The 13,964-nt window shown below is 36.0% G+C and overlaps 1 protein-coding gene across 3 annotated transcripts in view; it reads left to right on the forward strand.

Moving 5' to 3' along the window:
* TMEM245 (transmembrane protein 245) overlaps positions 1-13,964 on the forward strand; it is a 76,371-nt gene that overhangs the window by 41,249 nt on the left and 21,158 nt on the right. For all 3 annotated transcript variants that reach the window (XM_032681893.1, XM_032681902.1, XM_032681882.1), the window contains 2 exons: positions 6,847-6,969; positions 10,628-10,773. In XM_032681893.1, the coding sequence (XP_032537784.1) occupies positions 6,847-6,969; positions 10,628-10,773 (269 nt within the window). The remainder of the gene's footprint in view (positions 1-6,846; positions 6,970-10,627; positions 10,774-13,964) is intronic.

The raw sequence follows: 13,964 nt of genomic DNA on the forward strand, positions 1-13,964 counted from the left end.
TAGGGAAACACTGTTAGTGTTACTTACAATAACCTAAGAAATTATTGTAAGCCTGTTTTAGATAAAACCATAAAATAAACAGAACTGTTTATGATGAAGAAACTCTCGTGATTTCAGCATCTTCATTGATACCAGCTTCCCAGACATCTTCCAGAGACAGATTGTTACTGTAGCATTACCTGTGTCACCTCCAAGCTAGTTTTCAATGCTTTATATTATGTAGTCTTTTTTAAAAAGAAACCAAGTGGTCTAGGTTATAATTGAAGAAACTATTAACTAAGAGCTTGTGAAAACAAAATAAAGCAAAGAAAGTATATTATTTTTGGTCTTTTTTTGCCTCAAATTATTCACGGGGTTGAAAGCATCTTATTTCTCTCTTTCTTATGAAAGTTCTGTAGAGAATGAAATTAATATTTTACACTGTGTGAATTCCTGAATTAATGCACTGGACCTTTCACCTTATAAGGAGAAAAATAAAAAGTATTGAAAGCAATCCAAACTGAAGTGTTTCACTAAAAAATTATGTTGAGTCCAAAATGCTTAATATACAGAGTCAATCCCCAATCTCTTTGACTTAAGCTGTTATCATAAACTAGAAATATCTTTAATTTTGGAGGACTATTACTTATACCTAAGTGGCAACACAACAGTTCTGTGGATACAATTTGAGTATTTGCCTTGAGACAGTTGTTGATTTAGACTGGTGGGGATGTGTGCTTTTTCTATCCTCTCTCAACTGCTGCTTAATTTGCTACAGTTTCTATCATAGGAGCTATGAGACAAGAAAAAATGGAGAGGAATTTTTTATTGCAGTAAACCTTTTTTCAGTTAGTAGTGAAATTTGCTTAATACTTTTTCAAAGTTGCCCATGCATGCTTGAGGCAGAGTTATGAAAATGCACAGCACATCATAATTTAGAATCAATATGGAATTTCCTTCTAGGCAAGCCAGAAAGAGAGACAGGAGAAACTACATAAGTACTACCTGTGTCATTTGCAGGATTGCTGTGCAGTGCCCAAAATCCATGATGAAAAGTGTGCTTCAGTAATCTAAATGGCCCAAGAAATGTGTGAAAAGGAGTAAAGAGAATAAATATTTAAGAATGAAACACATTATTACTAAAATATTCATCTAGCTAACATACTTGTTTTACTTCTAAAATCTGGTTTCAAAGTTCACATAAAAAAAAGTGTCAGCAATTGACTTGCTTTCCTGTTTATTTCCATGAACTCATTACTCATCAGCTGTGGGGAAACACCTGTCTTTTTTCTCCATATGCTCCTGTCCTCAAGGATAGACTGTAAACAAGTCAGCACAGTATATAGCTCTAAATCCTGATTTCACGTCCTTACTGGGCAGCATTTTCTTTGCTGGCTTGCTCATCTGCAGTGCATTGCATAAATATGTCAAGTTAAAATCAGTGAAAATCTGATTTCTGTGATTGTTCAGGTCTTTAAAACTTGGAGATGATGAAAATAAGAATAGTTTTGATTTAAGTCAAGTGTTTCTAAACAAATTTCTTACCTACCCTAGGATACAATGGAACCTTACTGCATTCAGGATTTATATTTTCTATCGGAGCATGAAAATCTTTCTCTTGGTATTTTGAAAAGGAACAATGGGTTATTAGAATGACATACTGAATTAGGAAGGGCCAATACTTTAAATTATGTGCGTGCTTTTGAGGGGGGTTGTTTTGAGGGATTTGTTTTTTCTTGAGGGTAGATTTGTTATGTTTGGTTTGTGTTTTTTGTTCGTTTCCTTACTTTTTTTCATGTTGTGTGGGACTTGGTGTGGGATTTAGATCAGGTTGGATGGGGCATTGAGCAATCTGGTCTAATAGAAGGTGTCCCTGCCCATGGCAGTGAGATTGGAACTAGATGATCTTTAAGGTCCCTTCCAACTCAAACTGTTCTATCTTTTTTTTTTTTTTTTTTCCCTTGAGTGTGTTGTTTATGAGGGAAGTGTGGTGAAGAGTAGTGTTTAAACAGGTTAGCTATAATTCAAACTGTAGGATGTTTCTGCATTTGGACACTTCAAATCAATGCTAACCTGCATTCTTAAAAATATAGAAAGACACAGTACATTCCCAAAACTGCTTTGACAGTTTTTTAACATACAGATAATTTAAAGACAATGAGATAGCTGTAAAGAAGTGGATATGCAGCTGTCATGAGACTTCCTCCATTTTTGGAAAAGAATAAATGAGTATGATTACACTTTTTCCATGTAATAAAAACTTATACATAGATTGAGTTTACCAAAAAGTAACTGTCTTGCTAGCCCCTTGGCTTACTGAAATATTTCAGAATAGTACAGATGACAGCATTCTCTGAAAATATAGCTGTTTGATAGTGTCATGTTACAACCACAAGCAAATAAGCTCTTTTCCATTGGTAGAAATCACGGAAGTGTTCTTCCTCTTTAATAAGAGAAGGAGCATTTGCTGTAAGAAAAACGTTAAAGGAAGACAGATGCAAGTGTTTCACTTCAGGCTTTTCTTGTGGCAGAAACTTTCATTTTAGAGTTAAAAGCATGTAATTAAACTGATGTAGCTGTGCTGGGTAATTACTTATGTTCATTTAATTTGTAACAACATGCATGGATTCAGAATTTAAACTATGAATATCAGGTGAAGCTCGAAAGACTTATGTACCCCCCTTAAAATGCACTGTTCATTATAGCAGTTATGCTTAGTGCTAGTTGGATGTAGACAGACCTTAATTATTTTAAAATAATTTACTATATAAACATATAAATTGCCTGAATTCTTCATTTAATCTGAAGATAAGCTTTTCCAAGTCGTCAGTTTACTTTTTTCCCCTAAAAGCTTTGGTGTAAGCAGCGCTGCTGCCTTTTTCCAGTATTAGAAGCAATAGTGTTAAAAACCAGTATATTCAGTGATGTATTACTGAAGTGGGGTTTATTTCACTTATTCTTTGTATTTTGCACTCCATGCTCTACTCTGAGGTAGTTTATCACATGAATGAAATATACAGTATATAGCTGGACTATTAAGATTTAATTTCTGAAAAATAAAAAAGCATCATTCTTTCCCCACTCACCTGCTTTTCCATTTATAGTCTTTTCCTCCATTTCTTGAATGCTTGTAGCATTGAAAAAGTAAATCGCTGCTGGCTAAATCTGTGAATGGTGACTCAGAGCTCCCTTGATGGTATATGAGACATTGCTGATGTCTCCTTAAATTGATCCTTTGGCTTCTTGCACAGGAATATTCATCATTCCACCAGCAGGTGGTATCTCACTCAGAGATTTCTCAGACAGGAAGACAGAAGACCTTCCCTTACGATGTATACAGTGGGCTTCAGCTTAGTTAGGTTTCTCTTTCTGTGCCTTTAGCATGACTGATCTGTGTCTTTTAAGTCAAGTCAGTTTCTCAAATATTTCACCGAGTTACTACATATCTTAGTATTTTCTCTGGCCCTGATAATTTCCTCAATATTGTCCTAAGTTTATAGCTAATTGAGTCCATTTTTCAATAATATATCAAATAGCATATTTGTTGCTTGTTGGGGGTTTTTTCCTAGTAAGGTAAGTGTTTAGAGATTTAGTCTTTCTTCCTCGTAATGAGTGTTGCTTCTTTTCAGGGTAGGTAAAATTCGGCCTGGTGTCAAAGAAATTATGCTGAAGGATAGTCTTTTTTCTGTTGGTGTTTTGTCTGTTTGACATAAAGGTCAAGCAAAGATGCCCACTTTCGTAGCTCTTTAAACACTGACCTCTTAAGGCTACTTACAAAGCAGTGTTTTCAGAAAAAAGTTGAGGAAAGAGATGTGTTTTTCAGTTATTTAGTAATGGCAATATTAAAGTGTCATTGTTGCATAAATATTCACACTTAGTTGTGTTTTGGAGAACTTGTCTCAGCTGACAAGGCGTTAAAAATTGTTTATGCATAGTAAGTGGTCTCATCAACTCAGCTGCAGTATGCTCTGGGAATCAAACAGCATAATAAACTCCTAGGTGCAGGTACATGTATTTTGATTTTGTGAGTGTTATTGAAGTATTTGAGCATGTTCTGATACTGTATTCTGTAATGATTAATGTCTGCTGTGTCTGTCTTCTCATCCCAGCTATGAGAAGCATGTATCTTGAAATTTTAATGATACATATGCTTAAAGAGGAATTACTCTGTAGTTGGAGACAAGTCCTAAAAGATACACTTGCTTTCATAAGACATACCAAAGCTGTATGAAAGGCACTATCTGCACTTACTCTAAAGCATGTGCTGGTGATAACTAGTTCAACAGTTCTTATCAATGACTCCACCAAACAAGGATTCCCCATGGTGATTGAACCATCTGATTACTACATTCAAACTACCTGCTGTTGTATACTCTTAGTTATCAGCTCCTCATGCTACAGCTTCTAAAATGTTAAACAAATGCAACCTACACTGGAGGGACATCCTATCTTGAAGGAAACATTCCCAGTGCCCACCAAGTGTGCGCTCTCTTCTAGCAGATGGAACAAGCCCCTCTCCTTGTGAACCCTCACCAGTATCAGCTTGACTTATGTCTTGCAAGTATTAACAATTGCTGTGATTAGTATTAGGGAGACTGTTAAATCAGGCTAGTTTTTCTCTTTAAAACAAAACTTCACTAGACCAATTTTCATTAACAACACACTTCATGCTAATGGTTTGTTTTACAGTCTCATAAGTGTTATTGTTATGTATTCAAAGTGGTCAGTCCTTAATGGTCATACCCTACATGAGCTGTGGGTATAGAATACCATCGTGAAGATGCTGTGTAGTTGGCACCAATAGCCACTGTCCTTAATGGTCTGAGTCACAGAAGTCAAAATGAGCTGGCTCGAAGAGCTCTTAGATACAGAAAGCTGGAACTGTAGTGGACATAATCTTCCCTCAAATTAAGAAACTTGTCCTTTCTTAAGGTACTTTTGTTTTGGACAACTCCCAGCCCTTGACTTCTGCCCTAGACTATATACTGTGATACTTGGAAGAAGCATTACTCTTCCAGGTCAGAGCAAGTGCCGTGTCCTGTTGCTTGCCTATCTGGTTTTTTTCCTCTTTCTTAGTTGCTACCTTGTTTTCTTAAAGCAAAAGCAGTCTTCTGAGCTCTTAAGGTTGTGCATCTTCAATGTCTTCTTCCTCAACTAACTGTGTTTGAGGGGCCTTTGTTTTCTACCTGTGTCTGTATTTTCAAGGCCTTTGCTGCTGTTCTGTCATTAAACTCCACATCATAACAGAAGACCTATGGCACCAAGCTCCTGTTCACACACCAACTTCTAGTGACAGACTTAAACATCTTGGAGTGGAGCCTTGCACAGTTAGCATACAACTCAAGGCCTGCTATTAGCAATAACAGTACTATTTTTACTGAATACTGAATACCAACTGCTTTAGCTACAAACCATTCCCTCAAAAATTATTGTCCTCTGTGTTTACAGTCCTCATAGTATAATGTACGTTTAGTAACATTACCTGGAGGCTGAATGAACTTATACCACTGCTGCACCCCCAGAATGAATTCTTAAAAAAAATTCTTAGAAGAAGGAAAGGGACAGGTACCAGTGGAAGAACATTTTTCATCAGAGCATCTTCTTCACTTCTAACCTCACTTGAATTCTCAAGAGAGAGTAATAAAATCTTCATAAATGATGAGTTTTAACATTCATAATTCCCATTAAATAGTAATAAGCATGAACTAAGTAGATTTTTCTGTGTTGTAACTCCCTGTCATTTCCCCCAGCACTTACTCCCTGTCAAGTTCATGCTTAATAAATTATTTTTGATATGTTTCACTCAGTTCTAAAGGAGAGGTGATCACAACACACACTCCTTTGTCTGGTCTACAAATGCTAGCTACTTAGGTTTTTTAATTTGGTTTTAGGTTTATTTGATTTGGGTTTTTTGATTTTAATTCAGTCTAATTGCTATTCCTTAAATGAGAAATAATCGTTGATAGTTTTTAAGTCTTCACTTGCAGCTTTGAACCTGGAGAAGGGCTTTTGTATCAGAGCTTTTACAATTTTTCCAGTTATATTAGTTAGTCTGAAAGAAGCTATGGCTTTTTGTTTGTGACCTTGCTTCTTTTATATGCTTGAGTTACTTTGGTTAATACATTCTTACTTCTGGATTAAATATTTGTTATGAAACTACTCTGCATTGCGTTTAGGATGCCTCCATGTGCCTCCTTTTTTGTCTCAAAACTAGTCTTTATTATCTGTAACAAATAAGCAATCAGTTCCCCAAACCAGTACAAAATTTAGTAGATTGTCTAATAGTGTTTAATTTTTTCCATAATTACTTGACTAACTGTTGCATCCCTACTCAAAATCACAACTTGTGCATTCAACTGCAGTTATTATAAAAATAATGCATTTCATTGCCATGAAACTTTTTAAAAACAAATTTATTGAAGTAGTAATTTTATTATTTGATTTGAAGCTTCAGATTTGTTTCTACCTTGTGATGTTACTCCTTGTTCTTTATGTTTTAGCATTTCCACTTTTGAAAAGATGAATTTTTTCTCACAAGACAAGATCTGCTTGACAGCAATGTTAATGACCATAAACAGATATCACTACATCTAGATTTTTTGCAATTTTGCATAATAAAATAATTTTGAATATTGGGAGAAAAATTCTAAAACCTTGCAACCAACTACACAGAAACTTGTCTTTGGTGAAGTAGACATTTTCACTTAATACTACTTGCTCTAATGTAGGAGTAAGGGAAGATGATTTTTTAAAAAAATTTCATCTTTTTATGACTTGATGGAGATGAATCACTCTGTAAGCAATTTGCTGTCCTTGCTGATACCATCCAATGCCTGACTTTGCCTTTGCTTCTTCCTCCTTTTCCAGATTCTGGAGTCTCTGTGGATAGTGATGAGTCGCAATGTGAGCCTCTTGTTTACTACAGTTACAGCATTAGTGACAATCCTCTTCCACAGTGGGACAGCTCTTCTCAATTTTGTGCTTTCTGTGGTAAGTAGTATGTCATTGATTTTACATGGTCTGCTTTACTGAAGGAACCTAATTACACACGTTGTAACAGTGAAAAATCAAACCTAAAGTATTGAAAACATCTACATTTATCTAATACCAAAATTCTTTAAGATTTTACAAATTCTGTATCTGTTTGGGGGCATTCTAGACAAGAGGGCAAGATTTTTGTAATTCCCACATTAGGGAGCTGGTAGTCTTCCAATCATTCTTTTAATGGAGAACTCTTGTTTCAGGCCTTGAAGATACTAAGCTGTAACTTGTGATAACCTATGCAACTAGGGAAATCTTATGACTTGTCCTCATAAGCGTATCCCTATATAGGCCATTGCTTTCAGAAGATGGAAAAAATGGTTGCAGGGAAATCAGCAAATTGTTCTCTGTTTGTCATTCAGTTAAGATTACATGAGAACATTTAATTTCTTCCTTAGTCCACAACTTCACCTGTGATGGCGCATTGAAAACAGTGTCTAACATGTTAGCATACTTAAAAATTACAAGTTTGGATGCTAATTGCAGGTGATTTCCAGGTATTCGTGTTCAGACACAAAATTTAGCTTTAGATGCCTAATGACTTAGTATAAGTTCATTGCATGCTGTTTTTGTGATGCATGATCCTGACTTTTTATCTGTCAGCAGGGTCCTGCCTTGTGCGGGTCACTGCAGTCAACTGGTTTAGCAGAGCTAGTTGAGGTCTTGCTGTGTTGGAATTCTTTTAAAAATTAGATGCTTCAACTGTACTCTTATTTTTTCATTTTGCAGGATTCTTAGTTGCTAGAGAAAAAATTTTACTATTTTGAAGTGGCACAAACTAACTTAAATTTTCCATCAAGATTATGCTCAAAGTGGTTAGCTTTTCAACTGATTATATTTCAGTCCTGTTTTAGTCATTTTGAATAAAAATAAAAATAGTGAATTTTATTTTGATAAATGGTTCAAAAATTTATTCTTTGAAACACAGAAGTAATAGACACTTTGTTCAGAACCTCCATTTTGAAAAATATATCTTCCATCAAAATGTACATTAGGAATGTCAGTCCATGTAGTATATCCATCCACGATCCAGTAAGGCTGGAGTCAGATCCTCAACAGACATTTGGAAACTCATCATTAGTTACAGAAGTACCACTTCTTTTTCACTTCTGAATACAAATTCCAATCTGCACATGCATGCACATGGAGGTATGTAAATGGCTTTGTGTGGGTGTTTATATATATATATATATATATATATATATATATGCAGACATGTATTCACACATGCACATGCACACATACACACACACATTCTACTCATGCTCTGTTACAAAGATAGGAAGAGAAATTCAGTTGATGAGCATCTAAGTCCTGAAGGGAATATGCAGATTTTTGATGCTGTAAAACACACAACAAACCAAAAAAATAAATAAAAACAAAACAAACAAAAAAACTCCAACAAACAAAACCCAAAAGCTTTTCAGCAGAAAATTGAGTATGAAAGGCAGATAGGATAATATTTAGTGAGTCAGTGGACCTGAAGCGCAAGTAATTAGGTCATATGTTTCTTGATATCTGTGGAAATGCTGAATTATCATTTTGGTATAGAGTGTTTACCCGCAGCTTTCTCCTTGAATTCAGTCTGTCCCTGCTCAAATTGGAGTGTTTAATGCTTTTGGCTACAGTACAAATTCTACAGCAAGATATCATAATCCACCAATTGCTTAACTGTGGAAAGTTCCTGCTGTTTATCTTTGGTAAATTCCTCCTCATAGTCTTCAGCAGGATCTTGAATTGTTACTTAGGAAACAATTTAGGTATCTCAGATATCCTGTAAAAGAGGTCTGAAAACTTTCATGCTCCAGTTGATACAAGATAGTGCATATAATTTTGCTGCTGAATTTGCTGAGGCTATTCTACTTGTTCGAAGAATCAGTGACAGATTTTTTTTTTTTTGCATTTCTGTACCTATTGTGCTAAAGGAAATATGCAAATTTCTCAAAATGCAGATATTCTAAAATTCAGTTAATTTTGTATGGTGCTGTGGTTACATCCATCTTGTCTTAGCAGAAATTAGGTTTGTATTTTTTCCTAGCTTGTAGTTCAGTTCAACACCATTTTACTCCACTCCTGTTCATTCCCAGCCATCACTTTGACTTTTACAATTCAGGTGCGTGTTGTGTCATTACTACTTAAGAAAGCAAGTTTCTTCTGTAAACACTGGGGAAGAACAGTCAGGATGAGCTGATATTGTACTTAGAGCAGTATGCTGCTTTCTGTGTTGAAAAGTGCACTTAAAAGAAGGATCTGTAGGCAGAGCTCAGTGGAAGGAAGACACAACACCATCTGAGTGCCTGCTTTAGTGTAGAGTTTTCTAGTAAATTCAGGAAATATGACAGTAGCTTAGGAGAAATGGCAGAGCCCGTCAAGGGAGAAGATCAGCCAAGTCAGGAGTTATACACCTGGGAAGATGGAATACAGCCTAAACCAGTATATAACATTTTGTAAAGGGGTCGTAGTAGGTGAACAGTTAAATGTGACTTTCAAGTTAAAGGGTGGAAGTGTAGGGTAGGGGGAAGCAGTAGTAACATTTCACTGAGTATAAAGGAATTAGGACCAGAGGCAGATGGATGGCATTCTTGAGATTGGTAATGAAATACTGCATGTTGTGCTGTCTGCATTTTGTTTTCTGAGCATCTTCAACAAGAATGAAGGAAAAGGACACGAGGTATCTGCAGACTGGATAAAATACTTGAAAGTAATAGACTTAGGTTCATGAAAAGATAAAGATGTGGCTTATTCTAGCATACAACTAGGTTGGAAATAAGGAAAGTGAAAGAATCCTTTCTAATCTTGAGAAGAAAGAAAAAATATCTAAGTCTTGTAGATAAAGCAAATATAAGCCATAGTTTACATTTGGAGCATACAGAATGGATTTTTCTTGTTTGAGGTATTCTGTTTCAAGACTGACACAGTTCTGTGATTTGTGCTTATCCCTAAAAGTTACTAAACCCACTAACAGAAAAATAAAGGAAACACAGTCAATTGCAACATACAGAAAGCTAATCCCATCTGATTGTAATTTTTATGTCTTTAAACTGAAACAATGGAACTGCCATCAATTCTGCTGAGACCCATCATCAAACTCACAGAAGGAGTATTCATTTAGGATTGCCAGCTTAACATAAAATTTATGTTTGTGAGTTTTTGTGTAATTTCTGTCTGATACCCATCTGCATAATGACTCTTGAGACAGCTCAAATTTATTTGACAGTTTTGTTTGTTTGTTTTGATAATAGATGTTACTATTCAGCATTTTTTTATCTGTTATACATGCTGAAAAAGAACCAAAAAAACCCTCAACTAGAATGTTGAACAACATTCCAGATCTAGATCAACATTCTAGTTGTTTGATCTTGATGTGACTTTGGGAAGAGGCTAAACAGAGACAGAAGTTTTATAATGTTTAGCTATACGTGTTAAGTCTTTTGTGGGGCAAGGGAGAAAATTATTCTTTTAGCTTGGTGTATTTCTCTAAATCCAGACTTGTAGAAGAGTATCTTGTGCCTTTCCAGTAAATTTCAATATCCGAAACATAGTTGCACATTGTAATTCTTGAAAGTATTTATTGACTTTTAAATTAAAACTCTAATTTGTTTTGCAGGTGATTTTTCTGACCACACTATTCTACCTATTGAGCTCCAGTGATGAGTACTACAAACCAGTAAAATGGGTGATAAGCCTGACACCTTTATCTCAGCCGGGTCCCTCCTCAAATATAGTTGGCCAATCCGTGGAGGAAGCAATAAGGTATATTGCTGATTTCTTGCACTTTCTTGAAAATTCTGGTTTAAAATTCACGTTCAACTGCAAACAATTAACAATTGCAATAGCTTGTGTTTCAGAGATGAGTTGCAAATCTCAAAGATTTTCAAGAACCCAGCATTAATGATTTTCCCACCATGATTGTTAATAGAACAATTTGATTGGACTTGCCTTAAAAATTTTTCAGAGGTCTGAGCTGTCATGAGTACTAGTGTTTTATAAAACTGATACACCCATGACATCCCTAACTCATCAGGAAGCAGTGTATTTGCAGTTACAGCTAGTGTAGCTCAGTAGGAGTAGATTCACGCAGCAAAACAGTTGAAATGGAGGACCTGACATCTGTGCTGTACACATTTCAGAATTAATTAGTTTGGACTATTTTTAGTCCAGTCTTGAAGAATAAGTGCCCATTTGCACCTAGAATGTACTAGGTATGCTCCTGGAGTGTATTTTCCAGATTAGTTTCATCTGAAAAAATCTCGTTCATGATCTCCATAAAACAAATTACATCAAAAGGAACAACAGTGGAGTGCTCTCCTTATCACACTTAAAATGCTACTGTACTGCATCTCCAGAGTACATGCACAGTGTTTCATGCTTAGTAACCATTCTTAGGTTTCACCTCTAAACTACTACAGTGATTGAAGGAGAATTTTTTGTGTTTTTAAATATCATTCACTGAGATTTCAGGATAAAGTAGTATTTGGGGTGCTACAGTAATGTTCATTCATCACAGATGAATGAAACCATCAGCTTTCACCTGTTAGCAACTTGGAACACTAACATGTTGGTAATGTAATAAAATGGATTTTAAATAAAGTGTTTAAGTCACAGCTTACTTTTTTAAAAAAGTTAATGGTTTGGGCAAAATGAGCAGACTCCATGGTAAACTTTGTACAACCGTTGCCTCTTACACCACTGCTTTGTGTCATCTTGTGCATACCTACAAAACACAAATAGACTTTAAATGGTCGATGTATTAAAGCTACTTCCCAAACTCTTTGCCAAATGTTTGCTGTTTTAACAATAGGAAGGTTATATTATACTGTGTAAGATCTTGAACAACAGTGCTAACTGCTGTAGTCTTTAAAATGAAGGGGCAATTCAGGTAGAAAGCAACAAATTTGGAATTCTGTGAAAAAGTTAATAACCCTTCTCTTGCATGACTTCTGTTGAGCTTTCATTGATCACATGGTTAGTATCTCAGTTCTGTCTTTACTGAAGAATGTGAACAGACTTAGAAACTAAAATTTGTCTCGCAAATTGTTCTCTTTAGCCCATGGTAGAGGGGAACAGTGTCAAAAAATAGGATATAGTTTGTCTGGGAATGGGTACTCTGCAAGGAGGATTGTATTAAATGCAATTGCAAGTTTTTAAGTATGTGACACAGATGACCCAAGATATTTCTGAGTTTAGAATGGAGGAAAGAAAGAAAATAATGTTAGAGAAGCTACAGGAAAATGAGTAGGAAAGAGCCAGCATGCATTGGTAACTGCAAATATGATGAGAAAAAAACAGTGTCTGGAGAATGTGGAATGTGAAACTGCTTGTCATGTGCAAGGGAATTCGGTCTTTGTGTTCACTAAGGTAGTCTGTATCAGTCATTCATATTTGTTTGAAGAAGCCTATACTTGGTGCCTTATTTGAATTCTTTGGAATGATAATTCTGAGGTTTTCAGAAACTCCTCTGTCTTGCTCAGTTGTACCTAAGGATTTATCACAATGCTTCTAGGTTAGCTTGCATTCCACTCAAACCGTATTGTGATTTTCAGTATGGAAATAAGGAGAGTATGCTAACAATTTTGCATGAGTTTATCCTTGCCCAATTTGCCATTTGAAAAGTAATTGCCACTGTAAACCATTTCTTCTGTCACAAAATAGCAGCTATCCTTTCTTTTGAACATGAGTTGTTGCTACAGGGGTAGGAACTTAAAAATGGCTTGTTCACCTTGTCTGTAAGAGACATGCAAAATGGATACTAATACTTGGTGGTAGGATGGGAAGAAGATGCTCTATTTGTGTTATGAATTATCAAATAATGAAATTTCTCTAGTTGCTTTCTTTATTAGACTATGACAGCATTATAGAACATGAATTTACCCTCAAAATACTTATGCTTTCAAGTTGACCAAAACCAGAGAAAGATTAAGTTAATAAATCTTAAAAGTCACCAGCTATGTTCCAGCTTCCACCACTCTTCAGCAGGACATAGCACGTGTACAAAGCTAAGACTGCATCTAACTAGTCCTTGTCTGGAGTGAACAGATCCTCCTAGCGAGCGATGCAGTTAGTCTTTCTGTTGCTCATACACTGAATGACATAAAAATGATCACCTTCCATGTTGTCAGTCACTTCTGTTGCTCTTTTACTTAAAATGTGTTTGTGCAAGGCACTGGGGAACTTGGATATAATCAAGGAAGTCTGTTCCTTTGTGTCTCTTGTTGTTTATTTCAGAGGAAAAGAGCAGGGAGCAAAGAGGAGGAGGGCAATCAGCAAGTGGTTTCTGTAGCTCGAAAAATCCCATAACTTGAAGATGTTACCCAGCAAACACTTAATCAAACCAAGACCTTTTCTCATTGCAGTTTCTCTCATCAGAGCTGTATCGTGTTTTTTATTTTATGGACTATAAATAGCTATAAATTTTATAAATATTTTTCTAACTCCCTTGATGATGAGTTTGCAAAGACAGCGTCAGTTCTCTGTTAACACAAATAGATTTATTTGCTGTATGGGGGCAAGAGCAGCTTTTCAGCCTACTTTGAGCCAAGTGTTGAATCTGTTTCTGTCACAATAGCTCAGATTATAAATTTGCACTTGAGTAGTGGGAGAAAATAGATGCAGCTGTTGTGACACTATAGGAGTTTTTAAGAAGCAGAATGTAATCCAAGAGTTACCTGCTGCAAACCATGGGATAAAATGTCCTCCTGGCCTCATTCATCCAGGACAGCAAGGAGGCAAAATATATCAAGTGGCAGGATTGAGCAGGGATTTGACAAGGGCATCACATCATGCCTGAGCCAAGAGCTTATTTGGAAGGCCCAGTGGTGGTACAAGGGCAGAGCAGCGAAAGACAAAAGATGGCTTGGAGGCACCAGCCAGCACAGCTTCACCGAGGACTTAGTTGTGCTGGGAACAACATGAACCTTGCTTTGAGGAGGTGACTGTCCTAGTGG

This window comes from Chiroxiphia lanceolata, chromosome 1, assembly GCF_009829145.1.
Source record: "Chiroxiphia lanceolata isolate bChiLan1 chromosome 1, bChiLan1.pri, whole genome shotgun sequence".
Lineage (NCBI taxonomy): Eukaryota > Metazoa > Chordata > Aves > Passeriformes > Pipridae > Chiroxiphia > Chiroxiphia lanceolata.